At 55.9% G+C, this 19,104-nt stretch overlaps 2 protein-coding genes across 5 annotated transcripts; one reads left to right on the forward strand and one right to left on the reverse strand.

The window, feature by feature from the left end:
• Positions 1-5,243: 5,243 nt before the first annotated feature.
• Positions 5,244-10,700, forward strand: PLSCR3 (phospholipid scramblase 3). 4 transcript variants are annotated; one of them, XM_058559851.1, is made up of 8 exons: positions 5,245-6,153; positions 6,362-6,543; positions 6,806-7,041; positions 7,140-7,182; positions 7,286-7,506; positions 7,788-7,949; positions 9,613-9,774; positions 9,968-10,700. In XM_058559851.1, the coding sequence occupies exons 2-8, from the start codon at positions 6,537-6,539 to the stop codon at positions 10,022-10,024; spliced, it is 888 nt and encodes a 295-aa protein (XP_058415834.1). In that variant the 5' UTR covers positions 5,245-6,153; positions 6,362-6,536; the 3' UTR covers positions 10,025-10,700. The 4 variants fall into 4 exon arrangements, with proteins under 4 accessions (XP_058415836.1, XP_058415834.1, XP_058415833.1 ...); XM_058559850.1 differs by having other exon boundaries at positions 6,366-6,543; XM_058559852.1 differs by having other exon boundaries at positions 5,245-5,634; positions 6,366-6,543.
• On the reverse strand, positions 10,677-18,165 carry TNK1 (tyrosine kinase non receptor 1). Its single transcript, XM_058559847.1, is given in 14 exon segments — positions 10,677-11,455; positions 11,540-11,635; positions 11,719-11,769; positions 11,771-12,021; positions 12,384-12,463; positions 12,690-12,854; positions 13,196-13,290; positions 14,476-14,749; positions 15,000-15,283; positions 15,377-15,532; positions 15,665-15,856; positions 15,981-16,051; positions 16,205-17,568; positions 18,101-18,165. Coding segments are annotated over 13 exon segments (2,040 nt in total). The 5' UTR covers positions 16,416-17,568; positions 18,101-18,165; the 3' UTR covers positions 10,677-11,341.
• Between the last annotated feature and the right edge of the window lie 939 nt (positions 18,166-19,104).

Consider the following 19,104-nt stretch of genomic DNA (forward strand, 5'->3'; position numbering starts at 1 on the left):
GTTCTTAAACTGCTGGGCATCAGAGTCATAAAGAATGCTTGAAATAATGCAGGTTCTTATTGAAGCCATCTTTGGGGCCTGGGAATCTGTCGTCTTCTTTTTTGTGTGTGTGAGGAAGATCAGCCCTGAGCTAACATCTGCCAATCCTCCTCTTTTATTTTGCTGAGGAAGACTGGTCCTGGGCTAACATCCGTGCCCATCTTCCTCCACTTTATATGGGACGCCACCACAGCATGGCTTGACAAGCGGTGCGTTGGTGCGCGCCCGGGATCCCGAACCAGCGAACCCTGAGCCACCACAGCAGAGTGCATGCACCTAACCGCTTGCACCACCAGGCTGGCCCCCGGAATCTGTCTGCTAATAAGCTCATCTTGTGGTTCTGATACTCACTAAATTTGAAGATTACTGTAGGGCGGTGGTTTTCATCCCTGTCATTCCACAAGTTTATTGAGTACTCACTCTAGAAGTCAGGGTTAAGGCAAGGCAGGACAGGAGGAGTGCCATTAGTTACAGACTACTTTGGAGTTCAAAGCAAGGACAGAACGTCATGTATTGGGGGTCAGAAGATGCTTCATAGTGCTTGAAATGATCCTTAAAAGAGCTCTGTTGTGCAGAGGAAACTGAACAGAAACAGAGATGGGGAGGGGAGGAATATGGGGCCACACAAGTCTTCAATGTAGGCCGCTTCTGAGTTAGACAGCAAAGGAGTGAGGAAAGGTGGTGAGGCAGGCTGGAGTAGCACCCACAGCATGTAGAGAACTGCAAGATATTTAGGGGGCCGTGTTTATTAAGTCATCAAGTGTTGATCATGGGTCAGGCAGACACACATAACAAGGAAATTCAACTGTGAACAAGACAGACGCCATCCTTTCCCTTGTGGAGTTGCCCATCTAGTAGTGGAAACGAACCTTAAACAACGAAACACACAAATATATCATTGTAAGTTGTGTTATGTGCTTGAAGGAAAAGAACAGGGAGGCAGTGAAACAATGGGACAGTGGAGGGGGTGCCCCTTTAGAGGGGAAGGCCTCCGTTGAAACTGGAGCTGACCATGCACAAAGTGGAAAGGAAGTGTATTCTAGGCAGAAAGAATAGCTAGCAAAACAGGTTGAAAAGGAGCAGTTCAAAATCCTTGAGGCAGGAGAACATTGAGTGAGTTGGAGAAAGCAAAACCAGTGTGGCTGACATGTAGTGAGTAGGGAGTCCCAGATGCAGTGCAGGCCTTGCAGGCAGTGGTAAGCACTGGGAATTTATTTGTAGGGCGACAGTAAGTCATTGAAAGGTTTAAAGTGAGAGGCTGCTAGGATCTGATTTATACATTTAAAAGATCTGGAGAACCAACTGGAGGAAGGTAAGGATACAACAGGGAGATCAGGAGGCCTGAAGAGGTCCAGATGTCAGATGATGAAGGTGGCTTGCTTTAGGCTGCAAGAGGTGGTGAAAGGACTATTTTGAAGATAATGCTGATAGGACTTGCTGATGGATTGGATATAAGGGGCGAATGAGAGAAAGATTTCTAGTTTACGCATCTGGTTGAATGGAGGTGCTGTTACCCAAATGAGAAAAACCAAAGGAGGGGCAGATTAGGGGGAGGCAGATTAGAAGATCAGTTTTGGACGTGTTGCTTAGGACACATCCAAGTGGAGGCACCAAGCAGGTAGTTGGGGAGCTCAGGAAGGTGTCTGAGCTCGGGAGAGAGGTCTGGACTCAAGTTTACTCTGCAACCCACTCTGATCAGTCTTCCATCCCATCTCTTCCCCATAAATGCCCTTGGAGGGATCCTGTGAATCACTATGACCTCCTGGTTGCCAGATCCAGTGCATGATTTTCAGTCTCATCTTCCTCAGCTTTTCTGCAGCATTTGACACAATTGGCCACACTGTCTTTGAAACACATCATGTCACTTCTGTGACACCACTCTTCTGGTTTTCCCCATCTCTGTGGCTGCTTTGCCAGCTTCTCCTCTACCCAGTTGAAATCAATGGCTTCCAAATTTTAATGAAAAAGAAAAACATGGGGCCAGCCCAGTGGTGTGGCGGTTAAGTGCGCGTGCTCCACTTTGGCAGCCCAGGGTTTGCAGGTTCAGATCCCAGGCGCGCACCAACCCACTGCTTGTAAAGCCATGCTGTGGCGGGGTCCCATATAATGTAGAGGAAGATGGGCACGGATGTTAGCCCAGGGCCAATCTTCCTCAGCAAAAAAGAGGAGGATTGGCATTGGATGTTAGTTCAGGGGCTAATCTTCCTCACACACACACAAAAATAGAACGCCTATGTATACATATTTTAATTTCATCCTTTTTGATTTCTATTTTTGTGTATGTTTTATAAAGTGCATATCTGTATAGTATATTACGTGCATACTTAATTTTTCTGAAGGTGCGCATTCAAAAAAGTATAGACCATTTCTCCAAATGAGAAGATTTTCAGGTAATCTCATTCAGCCCCATATCTTTAATTACAATCTGCATACTTTTCAATCCAGAATGTCTATCTTCCACCCCAGTCCCTCCTGAGCTCCAGATTCCTGTAGTAGCTGCAGTGTAAAAGGGTGTTCACTGGAGACCCGGAGGAGTTAGGTGATGAGGAGAGAGAGGGGTGTGTTCCAAACCAAGGCAAGAGCTTTTGAGGCAGCCCTGAAGCAGGGGAGAGCCTAGTGCATTCAAGACCTGAAAGAATTCCTGGTGGCTGGCTTGAGGATCTTGAGAGGGTCAGTAGCCAACAATGCGGGTAGCAGGGGCCAAATGGTGGAGGGCCCTGTGCTGAGAGGTTGGACTCTGTTCTGAGGGCAATGGAGAGCCACTGAAACATTTATATCAAGGGAGGAGGCATGATTTGAGGTGTATTAGTAGAGGATCACAATATTTCTTCATTTTAAAGATGAGTGAAATAAGGTCTCAGAGGGGACCTCCAGAGTAGCCCGAGTGCCAGTGGCAGAGCCAGCACTGGATCCCCAGGCTCCTACCTCCCAGTCCAGTGCTCTTGCTGCATTTCCATCCTTCATCTCAGGTAATGTCTGGGGCACATAGAACCTCCAGGTGGAGAATCCGGAATCTGGAATGGCCACCCTCCATGTAATGTGATCCCTAATACCTTAGCTTTGGGCTGAACTCTTGGGGAACCAAGATAAATAAGGCCTGCTTGATAATTGGTCCCTATTATTACTGCACATTGTATTCAGTCTTTTCAAGAGCCCTGCAAGTTAGTGGGAAGTGAAGATAAGAGAGTTGAAGTAACTTGTTCTATATCATACAGCTGGGACGTGGGTAAGCTGTGATTCAGTCTCTCTTCTGTCCAATTCCCAGAGCTAAGTTCTTTCCTTCTTGTACATACCAAGAAACTCAGATTTCAGCAGTGAAGACGGACCCTTTAAAAAAATAATTGGTTACAATATGTTGAGTGTTACAAGGAGATACTGAGGTGGGCTTGTTTTGCCTTTGGGGACTGGTAGCACTTCCGTCCATCTGCTGGGTTTCAGCATGAATAGTTCACCAGAAAAAAGGGACAAGATCACGCTGGTAACAAGAGGGAGAACAGGAGTGTTTGGAGCTCAGGACGGAGGGGGCAGGCGGGAAATGACCAGAGTAAGGGTGGAGCCCACACTGTGAAGGGTCTCCTGGGACAAGCCCCAGTCAACTTTGACTTCCCTTTGCCTCACATCCTATATCCAAGCCATCATCAAATCCTCTTGGTTCAAATACATAACCGGAATCTGACCATTTCTCACCACCTCCATTGCTACCACTCTGGTGCCTGGTCTGAGCCACCATCATATCTCACCCAGCTCTTTGCAAGAACTTCCTTCTGCCCTTGCCTACCTATAGCCTATTCTGGACACTGCAGCCTGAGAGAGAGAGAGACCCTTCTAATACAGTAGTCCTCAGCCTTGGTTGCAATTTAAAATCTGCTGGGGGGCCCGTCCTGGTGGCATAGTGGTTAAGATCGTGTGTTCCACTTCGGCCTCCTGGCCCAGGGTTCACAGATTTGGATCCCCAGGTGTGGACGTACACACCACTCATCAAGCCATGCTGTGGCAGCATCCCACATACAAAAAATAGAGGAAGATTGGCACAGATGTTAGCTCAGGGACAATCTTCCTCACCAAAAAAAAAAAAATCTGCTGGGAAATTTTCAAAAAGTTCTTAGGTCTGCACCTTGCCCCACATATTCTAATTTAATTGATATGAAGTGGGGCCCAGGCAGAGGGATTTTTAAAGCACCCCCAGATGATTCTAACTTGTGGCCAGGGTTGAGGACCACTGATTTGGTATGTAAGTCTCATGTCTCTTCTCTGTCCAAACCCTCCAACACTGCCCATTTCACTCAGAGTATAATCCAATGATTTAAAAGGCCGTATGTGATCTGGCCTCCTGTGACCTCTCTTACCTCCCCCTCGTTCATTCCATTCCATTCCAGCCACACCAGTCTCCTTTTTGTTCATGGAACAAGTAAGGCACACTTCTGCTTTGGGGCCTTGGCCCTTGTTGTTCCCTCTGCCTGAAACACTCTTCACCTAGAAGTGTGCATGGCTCAATCCTTGACCTTCCCTTAGGTCTTTGCTCAACTATCACCTTCCTGATGATGCCTTCCTAGTCCACCCTCTTCAAAATTGCAACTCTTGCCCACCACTCTCTGTCCTCCTATCCTGTTCTATTTTTCTTCATAGCGTTTGTCACCATCTGACTTCCGATGTATTTTGTTTACATTATCAGTCTCTTCTCCATTAGAATGTAAACCCAAGGAGATCAGGAATTTTTGTCAATTCTTTTTAACTGCTGTATATTCCTATCACTTTCAATGCTGTCTGACATACAGTAAGTGCTCACTAAATCTTGGTTGAATAACTGAATTTCTGTACGTCTATGTGTTTTCGTGGAGGCTGGCCCATGGTTTGGGTCATGTAGAATCTGAGGCACTAAGGGGTACCAGGCACTTGGGTCTGAAGCAGATGATGACTGAAGCTGTGGGAGCAGCTGACCAGCCCAGAGGAACATGGACATAGAGGCAGAGGAACCCCCGAAGTTGCATCTCCCCATGTTCATCTTGATGGGTGACGCCTCCACCTGCCTGGTCACCAGGCAGGCACCTAGGGTCATCCTGGACTCCTCACCTCCACATCTCACCCCCCAAACAAGTTCTATATTATTGTCTAGATATCTCCAAAATCTGCCTCTGCTGTCGGTCTGCACTACCACAGCCATCCTCCCCCTCGCCCCCGACTACTGCCAACAAGCCAGCCTGAGTGCCTCCATTGTTCTCCACGCTGCAGTTTTAATGGTTTTTCTAAAACATCTGACCTCCCTCGGTCTTAAAATCTTTCAGTGGGCTAGCTGCTGTCCTTGGGGCCGAGTCCCAGCTCCCAGAAGGCCCTCTGTGCACGTGGGCTGGACTCCCTCTCTAAACTCATCTCTTGCCACTCAGCCTATAGGCCCCCAAGGCGCAGGACTTCCTCACGCCTGCATGCCTCTGCTCAGGATCGAGAGGAAGAGACTCTTCTTGGGGGAAGCCTTTCCTGCTGACCGCGCTGCCTCCTCTGGCCCCGCGCCTCACCTCACGCACGCTCATTATTGACTCGGTTTGGCGGCCTGTCACCCGCGTGGCTGGGGGCGCCTGAAGGAAGTACTGGAATTGCAAGGTGTCTGTGTGGGTCACTGCTGCGCCAGGGAGAGGGGACAGCGAGGTAGCCCCAGAGAGGTGGAAAGGGAGCCAGGAGCCAGTCCTAGAAGCCAACGAGTGTGAAGGGTGTTCCGCTGCGTCAGCGAGGCCCGAACCGCCCTTGGGAGGAGGAGCCTGGGGTCCAGGGCCGCGCAAGCGGCCCTCGTTCCCACTAAGGGGGACTGAGGACTCTGCGCCCGTAGACCTGATGGGTGTCGCAGGGCTAGGTCTCAGCCGGCTGCCCTCCCCAGGCGAGCTTCCTTTCTCGGACTCTACATGAGAGCGGAAAGGGCGGGAACGCGGACAACCAGAAGGAACCGGTGGTCCAGAGTCCGCGGCCCCGCGGGAGAGCCGGCATCATTTCTGCGCAGCCGCGCCACCCAGGCCGGGGAGGCGGGGCCTGGACGGGTCGAGGGGCGGAGTCAGGTCCTGGGCCCGCCTCCACTAGCTTCTGAGAGCCGCCGAGTGCTGGGCACCCCGGCTATTCTAGGGGCTTCAGGTGAGCGGGGGGCACAGAAGGGTCAGGAGATCTCCCTCGAGGTCGGGTCGTCGGTCTGACCGCAGGTCCATCTGTCCTGCCGTCTGCCTACAGCCTACTCCGCGGAAAATGGGAGAACAAAGGGAGGGGGCGGTTCTGGGGCCCCTGAGGGAATCCAGGGTCCCAGGTACCCTGCCCCGCCCGCTGACACTTTCGGTTTCTCTCCGAGTCAGAGGCGCCGCCCAAGAGACCCTGGGCCGGCGCCGGGCGCAGCTGCCTTTCGGCGTTTGCCTGTCCGTCTTTGTGTCTGTCTCTGTGTCTGTCTGGCTGTCTCCGAGCTTGCCTCCACTTCTAGAACTAAGCTTCTCGGATACCGACATCCCGCGAACCCTCGCCCCTTCCCCATGGCAGGTAAGTGGGCGCAAGGCCGAGGGTCTCCGTTATCCCCCCACGGACCTGGGAGCCGGGTGTCGAACACATCCTCTGGGAATGTGCTCAGACTGGCTTAGTGGGGCTCCTCCCTTCCTCCCGGGGAGCCGCCGCCCTGCTCCCCCGCCCCATCTTTCTCAGTCTCTTGCCACCACATTTCCCCCGTGGCCTCGTGGCCCGTGGGCTAAGGGGTTTGGGGATGAGGCCGCGGGTCCTATTCTAATCTACTCCTGTCCCCCCACAGGCCATTTGCCCCCTAAAGACTACGCCCCTTCGCCCCCACCTCCCTACCCTGTGACTGCCGGGTACCCGGAGCCGGCGCTGCATCCTGGGCCCGGGCAGGCGCCAGTGCCCGCCCACGCGCCTGCCCCTGCGCCCGGCTTCGCTCTCTTCCCTTCTCCTGGCCCCGGGGCCCCGGGGCCTGCTGTCCCCTTCTTGCCACTGCCAGGGGTGCCTTCTGGCCTCGAATTCCTGGTGCAGGTGAGTGGGAGGGAGGGGAGGAGGGAGGAGTGACGGGAAAGGGACCGGACGTCCAAGCCGGCCAGCTGACGGCGGGGCGGCCCCTACTCTCTTTCCAGATTGATCAGATCTTGATTCATCAGAAGGCTGAGCGAGTGGAAAGTGAGTGGAAGGAGGAGTAGGTTGGGCCTCGTGATGGGGGCAGAGATAGTGGGCTTTTGGACAGGCGCCGGTGCCTGAGCCTCAGCGTATCACCCCTTGGCAGCGCTCCTAGGCTGGGAGACAAGTAACCGGTATGAACTGCGCTCGGGGGCCGGACAGCCCCTGGGTCAGGCGGCTGAGGAGAGCAACTGCTGCGCCCGTCTGTGCTGTGGTGCCGGCCGGCCACTGCGTGTCCGCCTGGTGGACCCCGGGGACCGAGAGGTGCTGCGCCTGCTCCGCCCCCTCCGCTGTGGCTGCAGCTGCTGCCCGTGTGGTCTCCAGGAGGTGGGCGGGGAGGGATAGAGCCTGGGAGTGACTTGGGTAGGGGGCAGGCCTTAATGGGGCGGGCCAATTGTGGGGCAGGACGAGGGATGAGGCCTGGGATGAGGCTTCGCTCTGGTGGGAGTGGGCAGGTGGGATGAGAGGTCTAGTGAGGGGGATGACAGGTGGTCTAGTGAAGGGGATGGGAGGCCTTGTGAGGGGAGATAGGTGGTAGAGCTGGACTGGTGAGAGCTTGGGCCAGGATGCCCTGGCTCAGCAGTGACCCTGACTGCCTCCCACTCCAGATGGAAGTACAGGCTCCACCTGGCACCACCATTGGCCATGTGCTACAGACCTGGCATCCCTTCCTCCCCAAGTTCTCCATCCAGGATGCCGATCGAAAGACCATCTTGAGAGTGGTGGGGCCCTGCTGGACCTGTGGCTGTGGCACAGACACTAACTTTGAGGTACGTATCAGGCATAAGGGGAGGTTTCTGGGACCTCCATAAAGATGATCCATGAGGCAGGATGGCCAACACTAAGGTCAAGACCCTGAGCTCATCAATCCCAATCCACTGTGACTCCCACCACACTTCCAGTTTGCCTCCATTCAGAAACATGATGGCCCCATGGTCTTACAAAAACACGGCAAAAAGGGTTTCATCTTAAGGACCATTGCTGATTGTTACCTGCAGGCCTGTCTTGAGGGGGAAAAACTCTAAGGCCAGCCCAGATTTAGAGTAGAGGATGATTCTTGAGTCTGTCATGGGCTGGGCCCTTGTGGCTGCTGTGCAGGAGTGTGTGAGCCCAGGCCCTGGAGCAAGCACTCATTTAACTTGTTAACATCCTGTGGCTTGCCCTGCCAATCTAGAAGTCCAAATGGCCCCTCCAACCTGGAATCCAGGTGATACCCTTCTGACCATGCTTTCCACTCACCAGCCTGGAGCCTGGAGAACCCAAGTGGTGACCGTTTCAGGGTGAGGCCTGGGAAGCACCTTCCTTTCTAGAAGACAAAGTCACTTTACAGACTCTTTAAGGGATAATTACCTGTGCAGATAAAGGAGAAACAACAGGTATAATCCTGTAGACTTTCCAAGGCTTCTGATGAGGTAGCCTACCTAAGGTTACTTTTAAAAATGCGTCACCTTGGTAGCTGGGGAAAGATTCTGTGATGGGAACTGGTTGGGAAAGATAACTGGGTGACCTCTAGATGGGAATATGTAGACTGTGGAGTTCTCATAGGGCCAGTCTCCCTTCTACATAATTATGAATGGGCCATGTTTGAGGCTGTACTCTTGGGACCGCAGGGCTGCCTGGGAGAGGCCCTATCCAGCCTGAGACTGGCCTGCAGGAAGTTCCCAGAGCTGTAGGACAGTGCAGGTAGGGGGTGGGAAGGACACAGAAGGATATCACTCTAGTTCTAGCCACTGGAGAATGAGCATAGGAAAAGGACCAGGGAGTCACTGTGAATTACCACCCACATCGGCAGGGCCTGTTGCTGCTGAGCCCAGAGAGGCCAGTGGAAATTGTGGTCTTCAGAGGCCACTTACTGCTGCATCTTCCCCTCAACAGATGGGCTTGAAGCCCCTCTAGATGAGGCTTGCATGCAATTCTAGACAAGACAGGGCCCTCCCTACTTTGCTGATCAGAGGAAAGCCACCCCTTTTGGCAGACACAGCCTTCTAGGAGCCTGGTTGGCTGGTGGAGTACAGCCAGGAGTTTAGCAGCCTCCCTTGCCCTCTTGGCCAAGCTACTTTGTGCAGGGCACAAACGGCACCAACTGTAGGTGGCAAGGACTTTGGTAACAAAACAAACCTAGCAACCAGCCATACACTAAGGAGATCAGACGATGTTGCGCTTCCATTTCTCCCAGCCCTGATGTTCAGTTGTGATGTATGGCCTTTCAAGAGCAACATAGCTGAGTTTGAATCCTGATTTTTACTCTGTACTGGGAGTGTGACTTAGGGTGCCTCAGTTTCCCCAGATGTCACATGGCTGCTGGGAGGATTCACTAAGTGTAGAGCCTGCATAGTTCTTACATGGTGACTGTGGGAGTGAGACTGGAGGCAGGTTGAGATCGGTCGCATCCTCCCCAGTTGGGTCCTCCCTTTCTCCCTCCTCTCTCGACAGGTGAAGACTCGGGATGAATCCCGCAGTGTGGGCCGCATCAGCAAGCAGTGGGGGGGGCTGCTCCGAGAAGCCCTCACGGATGCAGATGACTTCGGCCTACAGTTCCCGCTGGATCTGGACGTGAGGGTGAAGGCTGTGCTGCTGGGAGCCACATTCCTCATTGTGAGTTGGCCACCCCTGCCCCTGCCCTCCTGCTACTCCTTTGCTCTCGCTGAGCCTTCGTGCACTTCCTGGCCTCCTGCTAGGAGAGGGTTAGGGACAGACTTTATGGGGGGATGTGCTTCCAGACCTCGGTTGTGATAGCTGAGCCAGGCTGGCCCCGCCAGATCACTTGTTGACAGTGCCCTCCCCTCAGGACTACATGTTCTTCGAGAAGCGAGGAAGCGCTGGGCCCTCTGCCGTCACCAGTTAGAGGCTGTCTCAGGGTGAGGAGACCATCACCTCAACCAGAATTCAAGATGGTCGCCTGCCCTGGCCTGGCCCCTCCTCAGAGGCAGCACCTTTTCTCCATGTACACTAGAGGAGAGACAGGGATGCCTGAGAGGCTGGGGGGCCATGGTGCCTCATCCCTACCCTACTCCCCTGGCTTCTATCACCTGTGGCTCCCACAGAAGGGTATGTATGAGAGCCCTTCCCCTGCTCCCTCCCACCACTATCTCCGGCAGTCCCTCAGCACACAGGCATGTCAGCTTTCAAACTTTTCCTAGCCACCTCCTCCCAGCCCCTTCTAGGACCTCAGCTCCAGACAAGGCCTTTGGAATCCAGGGCTCTGGGGTTTTATGGCAGGGCTGGGGTGGGGAAGGGTAAGCAGCACCAAAGATGACAGACGTGGCCATCCTTCCCCTGCATCAGCTTGGCCAATCGGTTCAGCCTCAGACCATGGCACTCTGAGGGGATCCTTACCTCCCCACCAACAGTTGTAGGGCCTAGAACCCAGTGCCAGCCTCCTCTCCCCCTTGGGCCCTACCCATAGCTGGTGCTTCCTGCAACTTCCTGTGCCTTATTTAACCACCCCTTCCTTCCCTTGCCCTAGGAAGGAAGCTGCATCTTTGTATGTTATATTCATATAAACTTTGTAACTTTTTGGACACTGGAAAACGTATGTAATGGGAGAGGGTAGAAAAAAGATTTGGTGTAGGAAGACACAAAGGGAAATATGACAGCTGGGCTCCGGGGGGCTGGCCCATCTCATAATCCATGCTGCCAGGATCAAGTGTCTTTGAGTCCAAGAGAGCAACTTTCATCACCCATGATGGCCCCGGACCAAGCCAAGGCAGTTTGGGCCATGTGCCCCAAGTCAGTAAGGCTTCCATCATCCAAGATAGCTGCTCCCAAAGTGCAGTGTGGCAGCTGACGGCAGTTCAGGATGGCTGTTCCCATGGTCCAGTATGGCCACTGGATCACTCTCTGTAGCAAGTAGAAGTTTCCTGTGGGTATGATGTGTAGCAGCTCTGTTCCTCTGAGTCTTCCTCTTGGTTGGGAATGTGGTGGGCAGGGTAGATAAGATCCTTCTATGACCTGGCCGAGGGAGCTTGAGCCCTCAGAGGCCAAGGGGCAGGGTAGGAGGAGACACTTGTCAGTGCCTGGCCCTGGACTCCTCCTGTGCTGCCTACAGCAAGATCTCCCCTGGTGGGAAAGTCTGCTCCGACAGGACTTTGTTCTGGTTCTGCTTGGTCCCAAGTGGCCAGGCCCTGGGTCATGCTGATGTCCATGCCCAAGGGAGTAGAGCTCAGGGCCGGGCCAGGACATAGCGACTGGCAGCTGAGAGGTCCCACTGGTAGTGCTCGAGGATGCGCCGGCAGTCGGCTCTGGATCGGCTACTCAGGTGGAAGAGCTGGTCCACCTGTGGAGGCAGGCGGGCAGGCAGCTGACTGCCAGAGGGCAGCGGCAGGAGAGGCGGGAACCCAAGAGGAGAGTCTGGTTTTACCTTGAGGTTCCGGATGGCAGAAACCACATCTCCCCCAGTGGCCCTCAGTGCTGCCTGGCACTCCTGGTGGGTGACTCCATGCACGCTCAGCTCCATCTGCGGGGAACAAAGCCTCGCTTGGGCCCCTACCCCAGCCTGTAGCCCCTTCTGGACACCAAGCCACTTCAGGGAGACCTCACCTCCATAATCCTCCTCTGCAACTCGGAGTCAGGCGAGAGGCCTCCAGAGGGGGGCAGTAGCTTTGCTGGCTCCTGGCGCTCCCATGGGGTGACTGTGTGGGGGTTCTCTTTTGGGCCAGGGAGGCCGCTCCCTGGGGAACTGGCTGGGCTGAGAAGAAGAGCTTGAGGCAAAGGGAGGGCGGGGTGGCAGGCCTGGAGGTCCCTGGGGCACAGCTCTGGCATGTCGAAGTTCAGGGGGGCTTGCACCACCCCCAGTGGGGCGGGGGCCCAGGGACAGAACCGATTCCAGACTCTTGGAAATGCCTGCACAGTTGAGAAAAAAATGACCTGAGAGGAAGCCCAGATGCTGCCTTCTTCCTGTTTTCTGTCTGAGCTGTCCTCAGGGTGGTCCTTGTGTTAGGTGGAACAGTAAGACAGGTGTACAGAACGGACACCCAGGCCTAGACAGCTGAGGACCCAAAGAGCTGAGAGTGCAGGGGCTGCAGTGGGGAGACGCTGTTCGTGGGGAGGGCAGATCTCAGAGCACAGCTAGGATGCAACAGGCAGAATGTGGGGGAAGGAAATCATATATGCAAAGGCATGGATTCAGAGCAGGGTGCAGAACTGGAGGGTGGTTCTTGATCTCCTCTGAGACCCTGGAGGCCCTGTCCCACCTCCACGCCCACCTTTCGTCGCCTGCAGGGGCACGTTCCTTCTCTGGCCCCGGGCTCGAGGTGGATCCCGAAGCTTTGCCTTCGCCCTGTCCCTGTTGGAGAGTATTCCACTTCATTCTCCACACACACCCCCAACGCACAGATCAATGTCCCCTCCCAAAGAAACTCTGTGGGGCCCCCACCCAGAGTGGAAGCTCCAGCTGGGAGGCAAGTCCACCTTCACCCTGGACCGCTCCCCAAACTTCCCTTCCGGAGAAATTGCTGAACTTGGTTGGTTCCCCGAGTCTAGCTCTGCCCCCTACTCTTTCAAGTCCTCACCCGTCTGTGTTTCCCTGGTGTCGCTCTCCCCGGGCAGGGGAGCCTCTGTGGACTGGACGGGTGGCTGGCGAGCCCCCCACATCTGCCAGCATCACTGCTGAGGCTGGGAAGCTGCCCACTTTGAATGTGCGACCATTCTGGCCCTTCCATGTTGCAGAGTCGGGGCTGTGGGAAGAGGCGCTGGTGAAGGGGGCGGGGTGGGGCGGGGAGTGGGGACTGGGCTTTGGCCCACTTTCAGCTCACAAGCTGTGGGCCATGGAGCTGCATCTGCCTGGAGGAAGGGAAGCCTTTTTCTCCCTAACACAAAAGGGCTCTATGGTCCCGTGGTGGCTCCAGCGGGGAGGCCAGCACTGTGGTGGAGCTCTCGGGGCCCAATGGGGAGAGGAGGAAATGAGGCAGAGGATCAGGGTTCAAGGAGCTGGGGAGAAGTAGAGATGGGACCAGGGCCGGGAAGGTTGGGAGGAAATCCTTCTCCTGGGGATGGGTGGGAGGCATGGGGCCCTCACCTGCCCTCGATGACAGTGATGGAGTCCCCAGGCTCCATTCTCAGGGCGCCTGGCTCTGTGACATCCCTCACACAACGTCCCTCAGGAGGCCAGGCCTGTAGAGACAGGAGGAAAGGATGGCTGGGCTTGCGGCCTGAGTCAGAAGGGTAACATGGGGGCAGGGAAGAAAGGAGACTCCTGTTTATGCACCCACCAATCAAACCCCTAACAGGTATGTCCTCTGTCCCTGTCCCCCAATTGTAATTCAGTAGGGGGAGGCAGACCTGGATTCCATGCCAAGCTGGGCACAGCCCAGGGGTCAGGGAGCAACAAAGGGGGCCCCTGTCTCTACCTAGGGTGACCAAGGGGAGAGTCATCTTATATACTGCTTTTACTCCACACCCAGGCCCATCAGATCTGCCTCCCAAGCACCTCTGGAAGTTTTCCATTTCTCTCCAGCCCCACTGCCTCGACTTTCATCCAGACATCTTCATCTCACTTCTGCTTCACAGCCATTGCCACCTACCTGGTCTGCCCATCTTCAATATCATCCCTCTAATCCATTCTTGCACCAAGCCAGAGTGATACAACATGTAAAGCTGGCTGGTAACTCCCTTGCTCAAAACACTTCCATGGCTCCCAGGTGCCCTCAGAGTAAAGACTAAATAAGCTCCTTTAACAGTAGAGTATGGTGATTTAGGGAACAGCTCTGAAGTCAGATTCACTGGTTCAAATCCCAACTCCTCCACCTACTGTGTGACTTTAGGCAAGTCACTGAAACTGTCAGTGCCTTAACCGCCCCATCTGTAAAATCGAGATGATAATGACCTTGGTGGGTTGTGAGGATTCAATGAGTAAACAGCATAAGGATGCATGTAAAGCACTTAGTACAGTATCTTACACAGGTTGAGTGCTCTGTATGTTAGCTCTGGTTATTTATCATGCCTTACAAATCCCCCCATGGCACAGCCCCTGGCACCTCTGCCACTTTAGTTACTTGTATTCCCCCTCCCATGCTGAACTTCTTTTCCTCTGCCTGTCAGACACCCACTGCAACCTACTGCTCTCTGCTCTGTGCTCCCCTTCTCCAGCCCAGCCCCAGCCCCAAGCCCTTCAGCCTGCATCTTTGTAGCCCCAAGCTGCCTCCCCAGGGCTCTGAGCTCCCTGCAGGTAGGGACTGAACCTCTTTTGTTCAGAGCCAGGTCCCAGACTCCAGCCCAGGAGTCTTTGTTAGTCTTGTCCCTGGGACAGAGAATGGAGGGAAGAGAGACTGAGTGAATCTGGGAGGCAGGGGTTCCCACCTCTTGGAGCAGCCCCTCCAGGTGGGAAAAGCTCGGCCGGTCAGCAGGGTGGAGGGCCCAGCAGCGCAAGGCGAGCGCATAGAGGGCCCTGGAACAGAGGGGAGGCCTAGGCAGCCGGGCTCGGTCCTTCTCCAGCTTCTGCAGGATGAGGTATGGCGGGACCCCGGCCCAGGGCTCCTCACCCCCAGAGAACATCTCCCACAGCGTCACCCCAAACATCCACACATCCGAGGCAGAAGAGAAGGCCCCCTGGCGCAGGCTCTCTGGAGCACACCTGCGGAAGTAGAGCTGAAGGGGGCCAGATACGTGCCCCCGGGAGCTCCCACCTTCCACTGAGCACGCCCCCTTGGCACTCCCGTCGTCCTCATTAAGTCCTCTTTTCCAAGCCCTTCTAGACCCAACGACTATCCAGCCTCCCTTGGAGGACCAGTCCCCTCTGCACTTCCCCTTAGCTAGTGCCCTCCAGATCCGCTCTGTCTTTCCGGGGCTCCAAGCCAGACCACCCGCCCGGCCCCGCCCCTCACCAGGCATAGGGGATGGGCCGGGGTCCGCCCATGACGTAGCGGCCGCGGGCACCACTCAGCGGCCGCACCAGCCCGAAGTCGGCCACCTTGATTATTCGCGGTGAAGCCAGCAGCAGGTTGCGCGTAGCGAGGTCTCGGTGCACCAGCCCGCGGGCCCCCAGGTACGCCATGGCCCCCGCCAACTGCCGCAGGAAGAGGCAGAGCAGGGCCACTGGCAGCAGGGGCATAGGGGCTGGGGCGGTCAGGCGCGCGTGCAGGGAGCCCAGTGGCGCCAGCTCCATCACCTGCGGAGCACAGCGCCGCCTGAGCAGTGGTCCGGCCCCACAGGATACTCGTTGCCCACCCTCCTGTCGCACACTAGTTCCAGGGCTGCTTACCATCTGCAGAGGCTGGCCCAGGACGAGGCCGTGCAGGCGCAGCACGTGTGGGTGCTCCAAGTTCATCATGACGGACACCTCTCGAAGGAAGTCCCCCAGCTCTGTGCCCATGGGGCCTTCTGGACCCACCCGCAGGGACTTGACAGCCACTGGGATCTGGGGGCGGAGGGAAACACCATCAGGCACCCTAGGGTGCCGCTATGCCAGAGCTAGAGCAGAGAGGGCACTTGGAACAGAGGGGCAGCTGGCCTGGGTACCCAGAATGCAGTAGGCTCCCTGGACACTCACGCTCTGGCCACTGGGCAGTGTCCACAGCCCTCGGTGCACCACACCAAAGCAGCCGGAGCCCAGCAGCTCCCCTCTGCACACAGCACCGTCTGGGATCAGACACTTGAGCCCTCCCTCTGGCTCAGGGAGGGACCAAGTGTTGTCTGAGAGTGGGATGGTCTCCTTCTGCTCAGGAGCAAAACCCCCAAGGATCTGAAACAGGGGTGGGAAATCAGATGTGCAGAACCCTGCACACCCTTCCCTGCCACTCAGCCCACCCCATTCCCGGGCCTAAGCTGGCCCTTTAAGCCTCCCATCCCTGCCCTAAAACACACACCTTGTAGACCCAGTTTTTAGACTTGAGCCCTGAACGGTGCTTCTTCAGAGCTTCAGCCAGTCTGCGCTGAGCTGGGGGAGGCCAGAATCAGACAGCTGGGGTGGTGGGGGGTGGGGGCAGGATGCAAGGGATACAGGCAAGAAGAGGGCTGGTGGGAGGAGGGGTGGGGGCAACTAACAGGCTGGAGAAGGAGAGACCAGGGCCTCGGGGCAGGGGTCCCTCACCAGGCCGGCCCATGCCAATGCCATCCAGGTCCTCAGGTCTCACAAAGTCAAAGTGTTCTGGCCGAGTAACATTAAGCTCCTCAAGGATGGGTCGGTAAAACTGGGCCAGCTGGATGTCCCGGAGCAGTCGCAGCAGCCACACGGAGCCCACCTCAGGGAGCATGTCTAGAGAAGGAACTCCTAAGGATGACACACTCTCCTCCAGACACATGGCCCAGGGTAGGCACCTGAGACACTCAGACACCAGAGATGTGGTCGCCACCTCCACCCTCAACCCGTCAGAAACACTCAGGTACAGAGGGAGGGACACATCAGAGACAGCCAGGAATCCTGCCTCTCACACACACAGACCCTGGGAAGAATGCTCCCCATACTCGAGACTTAGGTACTCTACCCCCTCACCACTGACAAACCTGCCCTCCTCACACCTGAGATTTTATTTTATTTTATTTTTTTATTTGGTTATTTATCTATTTACTTATTTATTTAGCGAGGAAGATTAGCCCTGAGCTAACATCTGTTGCCAATCCTCCTCTTTTTGCTGAGGAAGATCGGCCCTGGGCTCACATCCGTGCCCATCTTCCTCCACTTTATGTGTGGGACGCCTGCCATAGCATGGCTTGATAAGCGGTGCGTAGGTCCGTACCTGGGATCCGAACCTGCGATCCCCGGGCCACCGAAGCTGAGAGTGCGAACTCAACCACCGTGCCACGGGCCTGGCCCCTCACACCTAAGATTTTAGCACTGTGCAGACTTCAGGTGTGTTGCCCTGCTCACTCTTGAGATATTATGGCACACTGCCTCTGTACCCCTAGGACACCCAGATCCACTGCCCTTTTAGACCTGAGGTACACCATTGCACACATGCACTTACATATATCTGAGACACCTTATGTACACGAGACATTTTGACCTACCACATACACACCAGAGATGCCGAGATACGCTAACCACACCCTATCTCAGACAGGCAGGTACACACACACAAACACACACACGAAGATACATTGCCTCCCACACCCAGAAACACTGCTACACACACACACACACACACACACACACTCAGACCTACAGATATGCTGCAAAAGATGCCTGAGACACCCAGATACATGTCCTCTCAAATCTGAGACGTTCCAGCATGCTGCCATAGAACACCCAGGCTTACTGCCACATACCCTCTCACATACAAGTACTTGAGACATGGCAGTTCACTGCCTCCAAGACACACCGCCCCACACATCTGAGACGTCAAGGTCCACATAAACACACACAACACACATGACATCACGGTACAGCGTCCACACATACCTGAGTTAGGCAGGCACACTGCTGCATCAGCCCAGAGACGCCCAGGGCAGCAACATCTGAAATCAAATCGGTCATTCCCGATGGGCGGCTACGTGCGGGCCGCGCTCAACTCAAGGACGGCCTTCAGAGCCACCTAGGCTGCCAGGTGCACAGTCCCTTCCACACCCACCTGAGCCCAGCTCCTGGTACAGAGCCCTGCTCGCACGCCTGAGTCACTCAATCTAATTTGGCGTCAAGGCACCTCCACCAGTCTGTATTAAATAAGGCTCTGGGTGCTCGGGTTGATGGCCGCCTGCGCAAACACTCTCCCTTACACACACCTGGACCCCTCCCTCCCCGCACTTCAGTTAAGCCGGGAGGTAGCGGAGGCCCCGAGGCTCCCAGATGGACACCCGGACGCGGGCTGGGGAACTGGGCGCGAGCCGGGGCGGCGGAGGAGAAAGCCCAGGACCCGGGAGAGCTGGGACCGCTCGCAAGGTGAGAGGGTGAAAGCACAGGAGAGGGGCCAGGAGGAAACGCGGCCGCGGAGGGGCGAGCCGGGGAGGGGAGCGGAGCGGCGGCGGGCAGGTTCCGCACCCGCGGACGTACCCCCAGCGACGGCTGCTCCACCAGCCAGCGCGGCGCGCCCCTGCTTCTCCGGACCCTCACCTGGCGAAGGCGGAAGCGGCGGCCGGGAGCCGCCCCGGCTGCCAGCGCTAAATCCCGGGGAGGGCGGGACCAGGCCGCGGGGGGCGGGACCTGCGGCCGCACCGCGCCCCCAGTGCCCTGGTGGCACAGGTGAGGGCTGCGAGGGCGGCTGGCGGGCCGCTTCCTCGCCAGGCCGGACCCTGAGAAGCCTCCCTTCCTCTGTCCTTTGCTCGCCTCCCTTCACACCCTCTTTCCATCTTCACACCCTCCTTCCAGCCTTTTCCAAAGAACATTTCACCCCTCCCCACACTTCCTTCTCTGTGTCCTCCCCCATGTCCCCTCTTGCCAAATCCTTCACTTCTCTCAACCAAAATGAATTGAATCCCACCCCTTAAATGAATAAACACCTGATAGAGATACCCTGCCGGGGCACTGGGAGTATAAGGCTCAACAGGACACGGTCCCTGCCTCCTCGTGGGGGAGAGAGCTTCCTAGCACTCCAGTCTAGGAAGGCCGGTGGTGCAGGGTGCTTTGGGATGGAGACAGGGCAGACAGGCGTTGACGGTGGTGCAGGCAGTCTGCCCCCAGCCTAAACAGAGTCTAAGACTGAAGCCGTCATCCTTTTCCCAGCTCTGAACTGCAGTCCAATGTGCTGCACCTGAAAAGGACCTTTTGGGGAGCTCCGCAGGGTGGAGCGTGTGGGAGGTCTTGTGTGTGTGTGTGTGTGTGTGTGTGTGTGTGTGTGTGTGTGTGTGTGTTGGTGGGGGGACAGAGCTTCTGAGTGGCTTCTCAGCGCCATCCCAGCTTGGTACCTGGTCTTGGTGATCAAAGGCAGCACTGTATGCCTCAGGGCACCTTCCCCAGCACTGGCACTTCCTGGCCTCATTCTGACACAACCCCCCTCCCCCATGTAGCCTCTGCTGACCCCAGGGCCCTGTACATCGCTGCTTGGCCTGTGGCTGCAG

This window comes from Diceros bicornis, chromosome 18 (assembly GCF_020826845.1).
Source record: "Diceros bicornis minor isolate mBicDic1 chromosome 18, mDicBic1.mat.cur, whole genome shotgun sequence".
Taxonomy (NCBI): domain Eukaryota; kingdom Metazoa; phylum Chordata; class Mammalia; order Perissodactyla; family Rhinocerotidae; genus Diceros; species Diceros bicornis.

Bases quoted from the DNA above. Each gene is read 5' to 3' on its own strand.
- PLSCR3 (XM_058559851.1), top strand. The intron at 7,042-7,139 runs GTGAGTGGGAGG...CTCTCTTTCCAG, and splicing joins GCCTCGAATTCCTGGTGCAG to ATTGATCAGATCTTGATTCA. The intron at 7,507-7,787 runs GTGGGCGGGGAG...CTCCCACTCCAG, and splicing joins GCCCGTGTGGTCTCCAGGAG to ATGGAAGTACAGGCTCCACC.